The 19632-nt window shown below is 42.7% G+C and overlaps 1 protein-coding gene across 6 annotated transcripts in view; it reads left to right on the plus strand.

Moving 5' to 3' along the window:
- The window catches only part of FHIP1A (FHF complex subunit HOOK interacting protein 1A), a 363684-nt gene that overhangs the window by 304948 nt on the left and 39104 nt on the right, over positions 1 to 19632 (plus strand). For all 6 annotated transcript variants that reach the window (XM_074274292.1, XM_074274294.1, XM_074274295.1 and 3 more), the window contains one exon: positions 10589 to 10756. In XM_074274292.1, the coding sequence (XP_074130393.1) occupies positions 10589 to 10756 (168 nt within the window). The remainder of the gene's footprint in view (positions 1 to 10588; positions 10757 to 19632) is intronic.

A 19632-nucleotide genomic window follows, 5' to 3' on the forward strand; every position in this document is an offset into this window, starting at 1 on the left:
TGACCCTTTTTTTCTCTTTTCCTCCTTTTTTTCCCTCCCTCCTCTTCTTTCTCTCTCTCTCCTCTCTGTGTGTATGTATATATTTTATAATCTATATTTACATATCCCCATAGATTTTGGTAGCTCCCAGTCTAATTTAGTGATTTTTATTTCTTTAGTGATTTTAATCTTAATTTCCTTCTTCCTCCCAGAGGGCTACTACTAATCTAATCTGTGTGATCATGGTCAAGTCATTCTGCTTCCTCTAGATCTATTTTTCATCTTAGAAAAGAGGGACCCGAACTCACTGGTTCCAGATCTAAGTCCCATAATCCTCTCATCCTGTGGCTATCTAATTAGCAAACTTGATTGACTTTGAGTTTCACCTTGTTTGCCTCCTCAGCTGTCCCTCTGTGCCGGTGCTTGCTAATGAGATGGATATGGCCCTAAGGACTAGAAACAGGAAGGAGAAATGAGATAGGAGCCTGAGTAATCTAATGTCAGCTATTTTCAGGCCTAGAATAATTGAAAGTTTTCTGTCTTGAATTTGGTGGCAGTACTGTAAAGGCAGTATCCTTTGAAGATTAGAGGATTATAGATTTAGAAGGAGTCATTTTGTCCAGTCGCCATATTTTACAGACATGGAAACCGAGGCTCATGGTGACAGGAGGAAGAAAGGAGAGAGTTGGGATTTTAAAGCAGTAACTCAGTGCTCTGTCCATTGTAGCACACTGGCTTGGAGTCCCTCCCGGGCCCTTTGGAAGCTTTGTGGAAAAGACTCCCCTGGTCACTGTCCATCTAGCTGCGGTCACCGTGTCGAGCTCCTGTTTGTGCCCTGCCTTTTTTGTGCTGGAAGCAGTAAGTCAGGACCTTATCAGTGCCTCTTGTTTGAAGCACCCTCCCTTTGACCGATTTCATGTGATGCAGAAATCCCATTCCGGCTCCCGCTTGTGCTCCTCTTCCAGAGGATCAGAGACGGGTCACCTCTCCTCTCTCTTGAGCTGGCTGCCTCTGGGCCTAAAGTGCTTCCAGGTGACCAGGACAGAGCCAGCCCTTAACAGAGGCCTTTAACATCAAAAGCAAATGCCAGGGAAGGCCTTTCTGCCTCAGATAGTGAGCCTGCCCTCCCCCGACCTCATCGCTTGCCACCTGCCCGAGTGACAGAAGGCGGGACCCAGCTGTCTGTAGCGCTGTGGCTGGATCCTAGAAAACAATTAGCAGGTGGGCGATTTGTTTTTGGGGGGCTCACATAAAGCTGTCATTGCAGAAATGATTCCTGTGCTAAATTAGATGCAAATGGAGTTTCCCAACTAGAGCTGATTGCAAAAGAAAAGGGAAAAAAAGTCAGATGCTCCATGTGCTCAATTCTACTTTTACACCCCCTCAATATCCCTCCTCTTGCACTGAGCCATCGCAGCAGTGCTTATCAGAACAGCTGTTGCTCCCCCTTTTTTTGGCCTTTATGGGATAGGTGGATGGGGATGGTAACACCTGGGGTCACTTCTTTTTTCTTAGGGAATCACCTGTCATCCCCTCTCCCCCCTGCCCGTTTCTGAGGCGGAACAGTTTGACAGAAGTCACAAAGGCCCGTTTTGAGTTCTCAAGCTTCTATAAGGGGGAGTGGGAAGGGGCTGATTCTGGGGAGGGAAAAGCTTGCTTTTCTCCTGAATTCTGTTGTTATCTATTCTAAGACTTGATCTTAAGTGCTGCCTACCCTCCTTTCTGCAGGCTCTGTCACGCTGTGCATTGGCCTAGAATGTGTGGAAGGGTGTACCGAGAGGGGGCAAAACTGATTACAGACTGGGTGGAGGGCAGAGCAACTGAAGAGGGATCAAGAGACCCAGTCTCCTAGTTTTGTAAGAAGAGACTTGGAGCAGAGGGTTGTAGGGTTGTAGATAAAGAGTTGGAAGGGAACGGACAAGTCACTAATCTCTTCATTTTTCTGATGAGGAAACTGAAGTCCAAAGAATTTCAGCAAATTGCTTGAGTTTTCATAGGCCTAGAAGGGACCCGGAATCCATTTCTTCTGACCTTAAATTTAATGGACTCTCCACTAGATCAGACTTTTTAGACTAAAAAGTCGAGTTTGTCTCGGCCTTGGCTAGAGAACAGAACTTGGAATGGTGGACGATTAGGGAAAAGTAAATTCATCAATTGAGGTCAGAATTAGAAGTTCTACATGTTATAGTAATCAGTTGTTCTTTTTAGTTTATTACAGTCATTGTGGCTTAGCAGTAAAAGATAATATGCTTTGAGTTCCCATGAATAGTCAACAAATCAACATTATAAAGCACCTTTTACCCATGATGGGCTATCTTAGTGGTGAAGAAGTTTCTATGACAAATGAGACCCCCACCCTCTGGAAGTTTACAGTCCAGCTAACTTAGTCCACCTATCATTTGTAAAATGAGGGGGTTAGGCTAGATCAAAAGAAGCATTAGGTGAAAAAGACTTTGCAAACCCCAATGTTACAGAAATATCAAGTCTATTGTTTTTGTTAACGGCCGCAGTATTATTTATTCTTAACTTTTTTGATGCAGTTCAGTTGGGCTAAGTCATTATTCTGCTATTATTTAAAAATTATATGTTCTATGCAGTATTGTGCATTGCATGAAATAACTTTTTACAGATAAAAAATATTAAGTTGATATGCAAATAAACATTTATGAAGTGCCTTTGTTAAGTGAGGGGAATAAGAAGGCAAAAGACAGTCCCTGTCTTCAAAAAAACTTATGATCTTATAGGGAAAGACAAAAGCATAAAAAGAAACTGAAAGGGAGTGGTGAGCGTACCTGGCACGGGGCATGATGGTGTCCGGAAGAATGGGGCTAGGAACGCTTCCCTGGGGACCTTCCTGCAATGGAAGAGCTGGGAGCTTTCTCTAATAAGAGGGAGAGAAGGGCCAGAGGGAGTCTGAGGAGGTGGAAGTTTCTGGGTTGATGTGATTTTGCAGAATGATGAGATTCCAGGAGTTTGATGAAATCCAGGGGAGTGCAGCCAGGTGGGAAATGATGAATAAAAATATTAAGCTGTAAACTCATCCTCTAGTCTCAGTGAAAGCACCGTCCATTACTTCAACTCTAGAACAACAGGAGTGATGTGTACCTCATTTTGTGCCCACCTGATTTTGATCTCCTCTGCTAAGTCTCTATATTTGGAAAGCTTTTCATTGCATGTAGCTTGAAGATGAGTTTTTGGTATAGTAACATCTATTGAAAACATTGTTCTCAAGTCCTTGTGGATCACGGTTATGTTTGGGTGATTCTGTGTAATAGTTGTTTATGGGATTTGAGAACAGGTAATTGGTTGACTTCTCCAGGATATTTTGAGGTCTGTATTTGCAATATGAGGATTTGTTGTCTGTCAGTTCCTATAAGATAGTGAGCTTCTGAAGCATAGTTCTAGCTACCAGGTCATGCCTTCTTAGGCACTAATTTCCAGTGATGTGTTGTGCAGATTTCTTCCCTCCTTCCCTCCTCTGTTCATTCCCTCCCTCCCTCCCCTCTCCCTCCCTTCTTCCCTTCCTTCCTTCCTTCCTTCCTTCCTTCCTTCCTTCCTTCCTTCCTTCCTTCCTTCCTTCCTTCCTTCCTTCCTTCCTTCCTTCCTTCCTTCCTTCCTTCCTTCCTTCCTTTCTTCCTTCTCTCCCTCCCTCCCTTCTTCCCTTCCTTCCTTCCTCCCTTCCTCCCTTCCTTCCTTCCTCCCTTCTTCCCTTCCTTCCTTCCTCCCTTCCTCCCTTCCTTCCTTCCTCCCTTCTTCCCTTCCTTCCTTCCTTCCTTCCTTCCTTCCTTCCTTCCTTCCTTCCTTCCTTCCTTCCTTCCTTCCTTCCTTCCTTCCTTCCTTCCTTCCTTCTTTCCTTCGTTCCTTCTTTCTTCCCTGTTCCTTCCTCCTCTCCCTCCCTCCTTCCCTCCCTCTCTCCTTTCCTAGTTCTTCCTGACTCTAGATCTGTGTCATCTCATTGCTCACAAGACTGGTGAGCATTTAAAACTTATAACAAAGTGATCCCTTTTTGCTTTTTCATTTGTCTCATATTCATATATAACTCTCCTCCATCCACTCTAGAGTCAAGCCCTGCTGGTCTGTTTGCTGTTCTTCGTACATGATAGATGTTCCATCTTCCCTCCATGCCTATTCACTGGCTTGAAATACTCTCATTTCTTACCTTTGCTTCCTGAGACCCCTGGTTTTCTTCAGGACTAAACTTATCTTCCCCATGATGCTTTCCAAGGCCCTCCAGCCTTGCCCCCAAAGATACCTTGGATTCCTTTTGTTACACTCGGCCACACACCCACCCTTACACCTGCTGCCTCTTCATTTAAAATACAAGATTCTCCTGGGGTTGAGGGCTGTTGGCCTTGGTCTGTATCACCAGGGCTTTGCACATGTACTAGGTGCTTGTTGATTGGTGGATTGGGGGAGAGAGACAGAAAAGATGGGGTGAGTGGTGGGGTAGAGGGATGAAGGAGAGAGAAAACCACGGGGGACTCCTAAATCATGAAGGTCGTTGACTTCCAAGATGAATGGGGATTCTCTCAGCAGAATAGTTTGCAGAAGTCTTGGGTTAGGGGAAAGCCGATGTAGTTTGTTTAGCACTCGTCAGATTGGAGCTGTCCAGATGGGGACATCATGCCTTGGGATGGGGCCCAGGAAAGAGGTGATGGCTGGAAGTGTACATTGGCGCATCATTTTTGTAGATATTCAACCTATAACTATGGGAGAGTTCCTCAAAAAAAGACAGAATATGTAGAGAAAGGGGAGAACATACTGAAAAAAAATATTTAAAAAAATATATTTGTCTTCTCCTATAAGATCAAAGCTCCTTGAGGACAGGGACTGCCTTTTGCCTTTCTTTGTATCCTCATCAATTAGGAGTCAAAAGACCTGGGTTTGAAGTCTGGATTGGCCTCTTATTATTGGGCAACAAATATCACTTTTTTCCTGCCGCTTCTTCATCCAGAAAATGAAGGGACTGCGTTACTTGTACAAGAGCCTTGTTCAGGAGGTGGCGCAAGGATGGCTCTTTCCTTCTTTTTTAGCTGCCAGCTAAGGCTTGGGGAGATGAATTCAGTTGCCAAGGACATAATCAAGTGAAAGGCAGAGACAGAATTTGAACCTTCTACTCCATGTCTAAGGGTTTTCTCATCAATTATAGTGATTTCCCTTAGACTTACAATGGATTCTTCTTTCCAATATAACTTTAAACAAGCTTCTCCCCTAGTTAATGAATTTTCTTCTTATAGACACTAGCCCAAGTTCAGCTTAAATGATGATAACATTGAGTGCTCTTTCTGGTGTCTGGGTTTGGATACAGCTCCTCAAGGATGGGCAAGGCAACACACATTCAGTAAGCACTTGTACGCCAGTGCTAAGTGCTAGAGATAGAAACAAATAGACACTGCCTGCCCTCAACAAGCTGCTAGTCTAGTGGAAGACAACATACAATGTGAGGGAGGTGGAGGAGGAAGGTATGGCCGGAGCGTGACGTCGGCATTCAGAAGGTCGGGAGCAGAACCTGGAGGGAAGGGAAGTTTGGTTGACCCTGGCCCGTCCCCCAAGTGAAAGCCCCCAGAAGGAAGTCACCAGTGGGAGAAGGGGACCAGCATGGCAGAGGGAAGCCCTCGTGAGATGGTTGTTGACAGACAGGGAATTCAGGGAAACATAAAGAGCGTTGGCTCTGGAATGAGTGGACCTGAGTTCTAAGTCCGCCTCTGATGTTACCACTCGTGTGTCTTTGAGCAAACCATCCAACTTTCTTTGGCTTTTGCTTTTTCATTTTTAAATGGCAGGGTGGCGTGTGGGGGCAGGGGAACAATATGTTCTCTGGGATCCCTTCCAACTCCACATGAGGGATCAATGAATTTTATTCTTGAATGTTGGATATTGAGGAGGTGATAGAGGGAAGAAGAGAAAGACTCGGACGCTGGTGTTCTGGAATAAAAGCCTGCTAAGGGTTATGAAAACATGGGAAGGAGGATAAGGAAGGAAAAAGGGACCAGATTTTCCTGGTTTGGGTATTAGTTTAGAGGTGAGTGTGACCTCCATTTATAAAGAGAGTCTGCAACATGAAGGCTGCTTGTGCAGCTAACATTCAGCTTAATGGAATTGGGGTTTTAATATTTATAGCACGTTATGTAAATGCTGCCCCTCCAAGTGCTTTCTTAAATCCTCTTAGCTTATAAATGACAGCTTTGATTTTTTAAAAGAAATAAAATCTTTTCATTTATCCAGTCTAAGAGCAGTAAACAATAGTTGGTTAAGGCCCTCCTTTCATGTCCTCCCCCACAGGCTGAATCCTATATTTTAAAGAGTCTATCACTGCCTGTGATTTTGAGCTTTTATTAAGGTCATGTGTAACTTAAAGGGAGGAGGGGGACGGCTGAGTTTGCATTATGGGGCCAAGGCAACTTTTGGGATCACTCCTGGCTTGCCAGCTCTGCAGTACTCAGTGGTGAGGTAAAAAACATAAATTACAAAAAGGATGGCCTGTTTAGAGCTGATTAGTTTGTTTTTGCCCAGAGATCAAGAAGGTCAGAAAATCAGGAGACTTTTTGGGCTTGAATTCTTTGGGATCTAATTGCTTAAGGTGACCTGAAATTGCAGTAGGAAAATAGAACAGAGGAAACTGCCTTCTCCTCTAGCTTTATATTGCAGATGAGGAAACTGAGGCAAACTGGGTTAAGTGAGTTGCTCAGGGTCACACAGCTAATTTTTTAGGTCAAATTTGAACTGAGGAAGATGTCTCCTAGCTGCCCATCACAGTGATTATCATCCATATTCTCTTGGTTCTGCTCACTTCACCAAAATAAACTTAAAAATATGTTGTTAAATATATTAGACTACTTACCATCTTACAGGAGGGGGTGGGGGAAGAGAGGGAATTGGAACACAAGGTTTTGCAAGGTTTAATGTTGCTGAATTATCCATTCCTATAGTTTGAAAAATAAAAAGCTTTAATTAAAAAAAAAAGAAAGAAAATTGTGCTGTTAATACTTTTTGGAGAGCTGGTTGTTAAACATTTATCAGCATCCCTCTGATGAACAGACTTATAAAATAGGCCTTCCCTTCTCTCTTTGCAGGTGAGAGGAGTCCTTACTATATACTTCTCCATCTCACCGGAGCCTCAAATTTCTTTTTTACTATTTTCTATAATTTTACTCTCTCACTCTTCCCAATTGGAACATTTTTTGGTAACAGAGAATCTAGTTAAGCAAAGAAACCAGTACATTGGCCATATCTGACATGGGTCTCAAGGTCACCGATACCCCCCAAGTTCTGTCCAGAGGATGGAGGTACAGTTCACCCCTGAAGCCAGCCAGTAAACATGTTGACTCTTTAATTGACCCTTATATATGTTGCTTACCTGGGTTAGGTTAAGCGTTAGACAGGTAAAGACTCTGATTCGGTGAGCACACTATCTTAGACTCACGGGCCAGAATCAGAGTCAGAATCAAAGGGTCTTATTCCAAAGTGTGACACCGTGACCCAATAGCCTCCTTTTCTTATTAGAGCTCAGTGGAAAGACTCTGGACCTCTTAGATACTCAGAGGACCTGGTTCTTCCACCAATTACTTAGTAATGACTGAATCAAATTGCCACCATTTTGAGGCTGTTTCTTCCTCTGTAAAATGGTGATAATAAAAAGCACCTCCCCCTTCATAGGCTTGTGAACTGGAAAGCACTAAATAAAAAAAAAAAAATCCATCGTATTCTTATAAGAATGGTTTTTCTAGGGAAAATTCTCCCGGAGCTAGGGGGTACAGCTGTTCTTGGAATTCAGATCCTGCCATGCAGACTTACTAACTTCATGACCTTAAGTAATTTACTCAACCACTCATTTCTTCAGATTCTTCATCTGCAAAATGGGGATAATAAAAGGTCCTACCTCACCACAAATGAGATACTATATAGATGCAACCCTTAAAGCCCACCTAAATTCTAGCTATTATTTTTATTCGCTTCCTTTTGGATTGACCCCCATCAGCATCAGTTGCTTGTTTTTTGCATAGATAATGAAAACCGATTTTAATATTTGCCTAAGCAAAATGTAATTAGGGATGTAATTCTGCTTCATAAGAAAAAAAAAGAAAATGATAGAAAGCATTACAAAGCCAAATGTCAATCATTAGCTCTTCTTGAATTTTCTGCATGAATAGTTTTCCTCTCTATGCTCAAAAGTTCACTGTGTTCTAAAACTTCATTCATTTGGGCAGTTCTGAGGAGGGGAGAAGGAACAGTTTGAATTGATTAAAAATGTGAATTGTTAAATTTTTCTAAAGAAAAGTAATTTTATTTTTTTCTAGTTAGTCTATAAGCCCTAAATCTCCAACAGCTTTTGACACCGTTGACCGCTCCCTCCTCAGTCTATTTCCATCCTTGTATTCTGTTGTACTCCTGTTTTTCTCTATCACTTCTGACCGCCACTTCATTGCTGTCTTCCCTACTTCCTCCCATATCCTAAATATGGGTCATCTCAAGACGCTATCCTCAAAACTCTTCTTTGTCTCTCCAGACTTTCTCCCTTGGTGATCTCAGGTATTCCTCATGATTCAATGGTCATTCTCATGCTAATAATGCCCCAGACTATATTTCCAACTTCAGTTTTTTCCCTGAGTTTTAGTTCTGCATCAAATAACTGTTGTATATTTCTCTTTGGATTCTCTTCTAGCTCTTCTACTCAAAGTCAAGACTTTTTAAAATTGAACTTATCATCCCCCCCCCAAAAAAAAAACCCCCAAACAACCCAAAAAACCCCAATCCTGTATGTCTTTCTTACTTCCTTGGTCTTTTGGTTAGCACTAGGATCCTCCAAGCTCCTCAGGACAGGAAACTGAATCATCTGATTCTCCCCCCCTCCACTTTTTTCATCTTTTCCCATTTTCTGTTGTGAAATTACCAAGTCCGATTAGTTCTATTTCTGCAGGATCTTTTACATTTGGCCCCTTTTTCACTCCTCCTGGAACTACCCAACTTCAGGTGACCAGACTTGGTTGATGGTTGTTACCCATTTACTTTTGGTACAGGGAATTTCCTATACAAAAATATTACAGGCCTGGTCTTTCTTCTCCCAAATAAAATGTATATTGGTACATATGTATGCACATGTATGCACGTACACAATATTTATGTGTGCACCAAACATATACTATGCATGTGTAACATACACAACATCTATGTATGTAAGCATGGATATAATATATACGCAGTTTATGTAAACAGTATATGCATATGTATATGTTATGTATATGTATGGACTTAAATGGGTATGTGAAAGATATACAGAATGTGTGTTTTTCTAAGTATGTATATTTATTTGTTTTACACACAAATTTTCAGAACTGCATTTGAATTCCTAGAATACTTAATTGTTGTTATCACTCATTTGACATTTTCCATATGCTTTTTAAAATTGTTTTTAATGTATGCTTTCCTTCTTTCTTCATTTAGTTTGCAAATTCTTCAAGGGCTGAGACTGGGGCTTTTTTTTTTTTTTTTAATAAATCCTAGGATTAAAAAAAAAAGAAGTAGCAGCTTTTTTTTGAGGGGCAGAATGATATAGTGGGAAAGAATTCTGGCTGTGAGGTCAGGGGACAAGGGTTTCAATCCAGGCTTCATCCCTTCTTCCCTGTGTGATACTGGGCAAGCCATTTATCTCTCTAGACCTCAGTTTTCCCATTTATAGCATGAAAGGATAGTATTAGATGGATTCTGAAGTTTCTTCTAAATCTATGAGGTTACAGAAAACAGTAGGAGCTCTTGATGATAATAACAAGAATAACAGCTAGCAGTTATATAGTACCTACTATATGCCAGGCTCTGTGCTAAGTAAGCACTTTATAAACTCATCTTATTTGATTCCGACAACAGCCCTCAACATTTTACCCTCATTTTAGAGATGAGGAAACTGAGGCAAAAGGACTTGCCCAAAGTCATAGTCATATAATTATGAATTATTGTAGGAAGTTAACATCTGTGATATATTTTTACTTCTTGTGATCCTTCCTTCCCTTCCTTCCTTCCCTTCCTTCCTTCCTTCCTTCCTCCTTCCTTCCTTTCTTCGCTTCCTTCCTTCCTTCCTTCCTTCCTTCCTTCCTTCCTTCCTTCCTTCCTTCCTTCCTTCCTTCCTTCCTTCCTTCCTTCCTTCCTTCCTTCCTTCCTTCCTTCCTTCCTTCCTTCCTTCCTTCCTTCCTTCCTTCCTTCCTTCCTTCCTTCCTTCCTTCCTTCCTCCTTTCCTTTCCTCCCTCCTTCCCTCCCTCCTTCCCTCCTTCCCTCCCTCCCTTTAACAGAAAGGTGATTAGAAGTGAGTGGGTAGGAGGAGCACTGCCTCTGATAACCTTATGATATTTTAGAAAGAGCTGAAGATGATTAAGGGTGCGGAACCACTTGGATGGTTTTTTAGGGCCTTCCCTTTATTTGGCTCTGTTAAACTGCTGGGGGCAGCGGGAGGTGCACAGAGGGTGGCTAGGCCACAGGCCTCCTCTTCTCGGGAAGGTCTCGCTCCTGCCTTCCTGGGGTGGAGGCGAGTGCACCTGTAACTGTTAGGAGGCCTCAGATTTCCAGTATCCCGGGACTGCTGTTTGACTGGAGGCCTTAGACTCACTGTGTCCTTCTCCAGGTGACCGTGGAGGAGGTGATGACCACGACGGCGTACCTCGATCTCTTCCTGCGCAGCGTCTCGGAGCCCGCGCTCCTGGAGATCTTCCTTCGCTTCATCCTCCTGCACCGACACGAAAACGTCCACATCCTGGATACGCTGACGAGTCGGATCAACACGCCATTTAGGGTGAGCGAGGGCTGGAGGGCGTGTGGTCCATCCTGTGTAGCAGACTGTTCTGAGACCCTCCTCATCAGGAGGGAACTGAGAGTGACCCTTTTCTCTCTTCCCCCTTAGTCCTAGTTTCATTCGAGGTTCAGTAGAGCTGAGAACTAGAAAGGAACTTAAGAGATCATTTAGTGCTATTCCTTCCTTCTAGAGTTCTAGAGAAATGAAATAAAATGACTTGTCCAAAGTCCCATTGATGACAAATAGCAGAGCCAGGCTAAATCAGGGCCCCCTTACTACAAATCTTTCTTTCTCTCTTTTGCTTCCTCTCTTTCTTCTTCTTCCTTCTCCTCTCCTCCTTCTCCTTCCTTCCCCCTTCTTCTCCCTCTCTCCTCCTTACCCCCTTCCTCTCTGTTCTTCTCCTTCCCTCCATTCCTCCCTCAGTCTCTCCCTCCCTTCCCTCTATTCCTCCTCCTCTCCCTCCCTCCCTTCCCTTCCATGCCTGCTTCCTTAGTAACTGGGGTGAAGCACTAAAAGGAGAACTGCACTACCAGAAGCCTGCCCCTTAACTCTGTGACTTTCCACCTTGGACAAGCCCTCTTGGGCTCAGTTCATTTGTAAAATGACTGGATTGTGCCGGACCTCTGGGATTTATTCCAGTTCTAAGTCTACGGACTTTCTCCTATCTGTGGAGAGGTGAAATGGATGGTGTGCTTTGCTCCCAGGAGTCTCTTTGGCAGGGAAATGGGACTCAGTGCCTTTCCCAAGGACTTTTTCTAAATCTGTTTTGGTTGGCGCTTTCTCCTCTGAAACTAGCATAATGATAATGTTCTTCCAAGGAGGTAAGATGCCGAAGAACATATGGCCCGAAGCAGAAATCTAAAGCAAGACTTCTTAACCCAGAGTCCATTTTTTAAAAAAAATTGATAATCGGTTCCCTTTGTCATCCTAAGTGTTTTATATATTTAAAAACGTTTTCCTGAGAAGGGATCAAGACTACCTGAGGGGACTGTGTCACATAAGAAGGTTAAGAACCCCTGGCCTGTAGCAGTAAACTAAGGAGTTATCATTTTACATTCATTTTACAGGTGGGGAAACTGAGACCAGAGAGATCCTCTCACTCCAGGATGACTAAGTCGTAGAGGCAACCTGGCACACTGGGCTCAAATCCCTCCTTAGACATTATTAGTCTTTTAACTGTGAATTGGTCCCTTAATTTCTTTGGGCCTGAAGCAGTTCCCTCGGACTCATCTTCTGAGTTATAGATGGGTTGGGGTCTGAGTTGTAGTCCAAATTCATCCTTTCTACAACCACTTATTTGGTGCCTTTTTTGGGCCCAGCACAATACTTAGGGCTGCAAAGACCAAAATGCACAAGTACCTGACCTCTGTTAGTGGTGGTGATTGAAAAGTAGATGTGCAAATAAATAAATCAATAAAAGAAAATATAAAATGTCTCACATTAAGGTATTAAGGACCGTGTCACTGTCCAGAAGGCTTTTCACAGAGGCACCTGGGCAGTAATGAATTAGGTAACCCCGGTGCAGCTTAGAGCTCTGATTAACTTCAAAAATCCCTTTTTAGCCTTTGTGGCTAAGAAACACAAATGCACTTTCTGCTGAATCAGTCATTGCTCCAGGGGAAAGGAAATGGGTCCTGTAAGGGACCCCGGAAGCTTGGGATCCTTGCCAGAGTCATTTTATGACAGAGCTCCAGCTTGGCCAAGCCTGCATCTCTCCTGCTGGTTTCCCCAGTGCAAAAGCCCCTCTTGTCCGTGTTGAAGAGGCTTCAGAACAATCGGCAAAATTAAATTTGTGGTGGCGTCGCTGCCAGTTGTTACGAAATAAAACCTCTGTTCTCTCGGCGGACTCGGGGCTCTTCTTTGACAGGGATTCTGAGCTCTAGAAGTTCTATTCGAATGTGAAAATGTGTGAATGTTTCAGAGCAACTGGACGATGTCTTGAAAGATGGATGCTGTTTGTATGGGGGGAGTCACGGTGAGGGACACAGCCTGGACGAAGGTGAAGGACCTGGTCTAATCGAATGAATAACCCACAGAGGGAGGGACACGGTCAATGGTATTGTATTGAAGGCCAGGACTGAGAAATTGGCAGTGAAAACAAGGAATGGGAGAAGGATGGGGTGAAAGACCTCTTTTAGGAAGATTAATCTTGCTCTGTGATTTAACTTGCAGGGTGATTTTGAGTTGATTTGCTAAAGGTTTTTGGTTTTTTTTTTAGCTTTACCATTCATAGGTGTTTAGGGGGGTATGGGTACCCCAGTGGACTCACCCCTGGGCTTGCAGTCAAGAAGAACTGAGTTCAAATCCGGGCTCAGACTAGCTCTGTGACTCTGGGCTAGTCACTTCACCTCAGCTTTTTCGTCTGAAAAATGAGCTGCAGAGAGAAATGGCAAGCCATTCCACTCTGTTTGTCAAGAAAACTCCAAGTGGGATGGGAGGAGTTGGACATGACTAAAATGGCTGAACAAGAGATTTTAGCCCAATATTAAGTTGCAATGTGACAGAAAAATGAGCAGAAATTAAATTATTATTATTATTAAAATTATTAAATTAACAGAGAAAGATGTCATACCATCTCTTAGTCCAAAGAAGATTCAGTGAAGGCAGATTAGTGAAGCAAACGGCTGCCTTCTGGCTTTAGTCGCACCAGCTCCACCAGAGAACTGTAGGGTTATCTTGAGTTGTCTGATATTTCTGCGACTCATGTTCTCTAGTTATGGGATCAAGTTGCTATATTTTCTTTGTCACGAGATTTTCATATTTAAGTTTGCTTTGAATTTGATTTACTGTAAGATTACTCTGAGTCCCTCAGTAGATGTGTGGTATACTTGGATAAAATGAAACTAATAAAAAGTAGCTTAATGTAACATGTATTTACTGGGTACCTAATACGTCCAGGGCACTGTGCTAAGGAAAGAAGGCCTTTGCTATTGTTGGGGAGAGGAGATGTTCCCAGATGCAGTAATTAGAGAGTAATGCATTATAATGGCTAACACTGCTATGGCACTTTCAGTTTATGTCGGATTGTCAGCTGAGAGGGAGATGGAGGCTTGCTCAGCCCTCTCGTTTTACTGAGGTTAAGTGACTTCTGCAGACTGTTAGGGACTCTCTGTGCACAGAAAGTTTAGGTGTATTTTTTTTGAGTGTGGAGGCCCTATTGTATTCCAGGGCTCAATGTAATATTGAGTTACACAAATTGAATATGGCTTACATAAGGCAAAACTTCATAATAATTAGAACTAACACGGTGGAAGGGTAGGTTCCCCTTCTCGGAAGTCTTCAAGCAAAGACTTGAGAACCCCTTGCTGGATATATTGTCATGGGGATTTCTTTCTTTGGTTATGGGTTAGACATCAGCAAACCATCGCTCCCTGGCCAAATCTGGCCTGCGTGCTTTTGCCACACTCCTGAGCTAACCGTCGTTTTTACATTGTAAAGTTTTAGTTTAGAAATGGAAAACTAGTCTTAGCTCACGGAGAGTACCAAAAGAGGGGTAAGCTAGGGCCATAGTCTGGCATCCCCTGAAGTCCCACTGAAGTCTCTTCCAACCCAGAATTTCTAATTCTGTACAAAGAGTATTTTTGTCTTAATTTGACAGATGAAGAAGCTGAGTCTTGGAGAGGTTGAATTACTTCCCTAGGGCCACAGAGGTGAATTAGAAACCTGACCTCTTCTGATTCCAGATTCAGTGCTCTACCCACTGGTAATATATGCTTTTCTAAGTAATGGGCAATTAAGTTCCAAGTGTGCAGACAGTAAGTAGATGAGGAGATCAGAGAGGGGAGACCATTGTTGTCTAAAGGAGGTTAGATGTGAACAGGTCTTTGAAAAAAGGAGAGGATAGGGTTCGCATGAACAGAGAGTTCCTCATGACAAAAGCCTGCCACTTTAGATTAAAGTTACCAAGGTGGTCAGAGGAAGTGGGAGGTGGTGGGATAAATGTGGGCCAGTGGACAGTGAAAGCGATGAAACCATTGGAGGCTTCTGAGCTGGAGATGAAAGCAGAATCCAGGAATATTTTTCTGCCGTCATTGTACAGTATGGAATGGAGAGGGCAAATGTTAAAATTAGGAAGACTAATTGGGAGATTATGAAGTCTATGGGGTATAAGGTGCCTAAGTTGGTAGCCATAGGAGAGGAGAAGAAATGGTGACTGTATAGATTGTTTGAAGGAAGAAGTCATGTGACCTGATGACATTGAATATAGTGGTTCCAAAACTCCTGAGAAATCAGGTGATTCCAGAGAAATTGGAATAATTATGAAGAAATGGGAAAGCGGGAATCTTGGGATCTGAAGGGTGATTTGAGGTGTTAGCAGATTTATATGAAAGTATACATGATAGTTGAGCAGCGGACTGACGTTCAGATGAGAGGTCAACTTTGAAGAGGTGGTTGAAAGTCAGAGTCCACACTTTTAAGAAATGAGAAAAGAGGAATTATCCAAAGGAGAGAGAACATATAGACGGGGTATTGAGTCTTGGTGAATGTCTGAAGTTGATAAGTAGGTTCTAAGCCAAACATCTGACCGCTGAGAATTAGGAGAAAAGGAGGATAATGCAGTGTCACGGCCAAGGAACAAGCTGTAAGGAGAGAAGGGGATGAGTAGTGCCATATTCCAAAGAGAAGTAGAGGAAGAAGAGAGCTCCTTCCCACTCCATCCCCCAAAAGGCCATTTGGAAGAAGGAAATGGCCAGGGTTCTTCAGAAGGTTGGTTGCAGTAGTGAGCAGAGAATCCAGATTATTAGGGAATAGGAAGGAAATGAGTGACAAGAAGGGTAGTAATGACCATGAAATAGGAAAAATAAACACATAGCAAATTGCCATTGTATACAACACACTTAAAGGAGAAACAAATATAAGATAAACGAGGAACTCCCTGTATTTTATCATCAATTCTAAAGATTTGAGACTTTGTTAGTGTAAGTACTCCGTTCAACAGCTGCTAATTCCTGAATAAATGTAAATTGTGACTGTAACAGACCAGTCAACCAGCCAACCCTTGATAGGTAGTTTACTGGTGATAGTCTTGTCTAATTTTAACTAGGTGGTCTTCAGATGACAAACATTGTGTTGTCGAGCCTGTCGTTGAAGGATTCTCCGCTTGGTTGGTGTCTGCTGGCAAAGCTCTACAGTCAGCTCCATCTCACAGTGAGCTATAAGAGTTGAGCTTTAGAAGAGGTTAAACTCCGACATGTGTGTTGAATAGATATAATAATATATGTACACAAATCATTGTATTCTAAATTGCATGACAAGGGCAGCATGGGGCAGTGGTCAGAGAATTGGGGTTTGGAGTTAGAGAACCAGGGCTGGCATGTATATTTAGATGATATTACAGTCTTCTTGGATCTTGATTTCCTCATTTGTAAAAGGGGAAGATTGGATTAAATTATTTCTATGATCCCTTCCAGCTAAATCTCTCTTCCAAAATACATAGGAGGGGTCAAAGGGAGAAGCTTGAGACAAGAAGAGGGAGCTTCTATCTTGGAATAACAGAGAAGAGGAGATAGGGCCTTCCTGGAGGAGGGGGGACCTGAGTTGGGTTTTAAAACAGAAGAACGAGCCAAAAGACAGAAATATTGGAGATCCATTTCAGGAACAATGGTGGCCTGCGAGCAAGGGGACATTCCCGCAATATAGAGCTCATGAAAGGCAGGGCTAACCTGGAAAATGGTGACAGTAATCTAGTTTGATTGGAGAGTCACATGAAACAACCGGATTGATGGACAGGATGAGGAATGGTGGACAATGAAGTTGCTGAGGATTTTTGAGCAAGATGGAAGCCTGACTTGACCAGGAAGACTATTCAGACTGAGATCTGAAGGATATAAAGAGAAGGGAGAGTCTGAAGATAGGGAGCTCAGCTATTTCCCAGGCATGGAATGAGGAGGGGGAGCAGTATGTCAGTATTAGAGTGACTTATTGGATTCAATTCATTTCAACAAATATTAATTAACTGACGCCTAAGGGACAGGTACAGTACAGCTCAGCACTAGTTCTATAAAGATACAAACACAGAAGTCATTGTTCTCAAGGTCCTTCCATTGAATGTAAGAAAGAAATAGAAGGAAAGTCTGTGGGAAACTTGGTGACTGGGGAGGATGGGTAGGTTCGAAGATTATAATGCTGATTCGGGGTGGTTCATGGATGAGAGCTGGGCTTGGAGCCAGGAAGACCGGGTTCCACTTCTGTCTCTGACATATACTGGCTGTGTGACTTTGAGCAAGTCACAATTTCTCAGTGCCCCAAGACACTCCAAGAGAAGGTATCAGTAAAGATAATTTCTTCATCTCTGTGCTAGTGAGTTTGCAGAACCAATTCCGAACCCTATGAGTACATGTGAGGTTGGATACTCTGAGTCATCTCCCTCTTTACTTAGAACAGCATGGTCAAAGCGTGGAGTGCATTTGGGATGTAGACAGTGGTGCTTTTTGTCCCAGGGAGAGGTAAGAGATAAGACTGGAAATGTAGAGCTACGTAGTGGGGATCCCTGTCTCTGTCAGGAATGCCATCATTTTACCAGTCACCTGGTTCCAATCATCTTTGTTTCCTTAGCTTCCCAGATCCCCAAGGTCAATCAGTGGCCAATCCTTGTGAAGTTGTCCAAGTATTTATCCCAGCTTTTCCCTCCCTCCCATTCCCACTGCCGGGGCCCTAGTGCCGGACTTGCCTCTTGTTGTCTGGAATATTGCTGTGTCCCTCCTGAAAGTCTGCACATTCCTAGTTTCTTCCTCCTTGAGCGCATTTTATGCCACGTTGCCAGATTAATCTTAGGGATGATATAACTTTTAGTTAAAATTCATACTTCTCTGTTTGGCTTCCAAGCCCCTCATGTAATGCCCTTCTTTATACAATACTGTCGTGCTTGCTTATATTCTGCGTGCAGTGAACCGCTTCCAGTCTATATTTCTAGACGGATTCCACATCGCTCTCTGTTATGAACTCAGCATTCCAGAAGAGCTAAACTGCTTGATGTTTTAAACAGATGCCATTGCACCTTCCACCCATCCTCCATCTCCCTCCATGCCCTTGCCTTGGCTGTCCCCCAAGCTTGGAGTGCCCACCTGTCTCATCTCTGCCTCTTGGAATCCCTCTCTCTTTAAGGCTCGGCTCGGTGTGTCTCTGACATAAAGCCTGACTATTTCTCCTCCTGTTTACCCTCTTTCTAGGGACCCCCATTAAGCTTGTGGAATTCAGCAAGACATTAATTAGTTTATTTCATAGCCACACTAGGTACTGAGTAAGCAGGCTGCCAACAAGATTAAATATTCAGAATATTTCATTAAAAATGCTATAAAGACTGTAAAAAAATGTCCCTTGACAAAGCTTGTAATTGTGGGATCCTATGGGTATAATGTAGCAGGGAGCCGGCCTACCTCTGACACAAGCTGGCTGTGAGAGTCACTTAACCTTTCCATAATCTAAGGAACTCTTGATTCCAAGTTGTGCAAAAGGTATCGGTTTCCTTTGGTGGAGGAAGTTTGCTTATTTAGGAATTTCCTCTACAGAAAAATAATAATCTTTGTTTCTATACTTATCCCTAATTAAGGAATATACTTGTTCTTGATGTGAACTTTTTGAAATTCACTTTCTTACATCAGATGGCAGTGTTCAGGATAGATCAAAGAAAGGAGGGGACTAGAATCTCCTTCCTGGCGCCTGCCCGCACTGCGGTGTTAGCTTCCTGGGCTTCCTCCAGCCTGACAAGCCCCAGGCCCTTGGCCCCTGTCTCCATTGCCAGTCATCCATTCCCAGAGATGGACTAGTGCATCTCCTCATCTGCCATTGCCTCATAGACATATCATTATTTCTTTGATTTTTGTGAGATCTTTCCATTGACCATCATCACAACCCTGCCATAACTTGAGATCTCTGAGAGATATTGGAGGCAAAATCTTTATCATTGTGCAGCCAGATTTTTTTTTCTTTTTGCAAAAAGGACCATTTATTAGGAGACAAAATAAATAGGTAGAATAGGCTCTTTTCAACAGCGAGCTGATTCAGGCCAGTTCCAATGGTCTTTTGATGAAGAAAACCATCTTTGCTTGCATTGTGTTTTCCTTTTTGATCTGATTTTTCTTGTGCAGCATGATCATTGTGCAAATGTGTATAGAAGAATTCACATGTTTAATATATATTGGATTGCTTGCCGTCTAGGGAAAGGGGTGGGGAGAAGGGAGGGAAAAATTTAAAGTTTTCAAGGTTGAATGTTGGAAATGATCTATGCAATGTTTTGAAAATAGTAAGCTTTAATAAAAAGAAAAATGTTATAGTTATTACAAAATAATAACAACTTGAAAGTTTCACAGTATTTTATAGACATCATTTCATTTGAACCTCACAGTGACTTTCAGATGTGGAGATTATAGGGATTATGTCCCTGAATTATGGATGTGGAAGCTCAGAGAGGCTCTCAGGTTCAGAGATGATTAAGGGACTTGTCTGTGGTCTCAGAGACAGTAAATGTCAGGGGTAGGAATTGAATGCAAGCCTTCAGGACTTTAGGGCCATCTCTGCACCCACCATCCTGCATCACCTTCCTAACTTAATGCTAGCCTTGCCTTATTCTGATTCAGTTGTTCACAATAATAATCTGTATCTGAAATGTGTATGTGAAAAGAGCTCAGGAGAAAAATGTCAGAAATAAACAGATCGTTCTAAATTGAAAAGAGCATCTATATGGTTGAGCTTTTACAAGACAGAAGTGCCATCAATCTAAACATTTGTAAGAAGGCTCCCCCGTGCAGTCCTATAATTCTGAGCATCCTCATCCATTCCTGCAGGAGTATTTACAGGCTAGTTGTGCATTTACTCTTGTGGTTCAATGAAAAGTGCCCCTCAAAGGCTGTGGTGGATTATAGTTGTGAACCACCTCT

Source organism: Sminthopsis crassicaudata, chromosome 6 (assembly GCF_048593235.1).
Source record: "Sminthopsis crassicaudata isolate SCR6 chromosome 6, ASM4859323v1, whole genome shotgun sequence".
Classification (NCBI taxonomy): domain Eukaryota; kingdom Metazoa; phylum Chordata; class Mammalia; order Dasyuromorphia; family Dasyuridae; genus Sminthopsis; species Sminthopsis crassicaudata.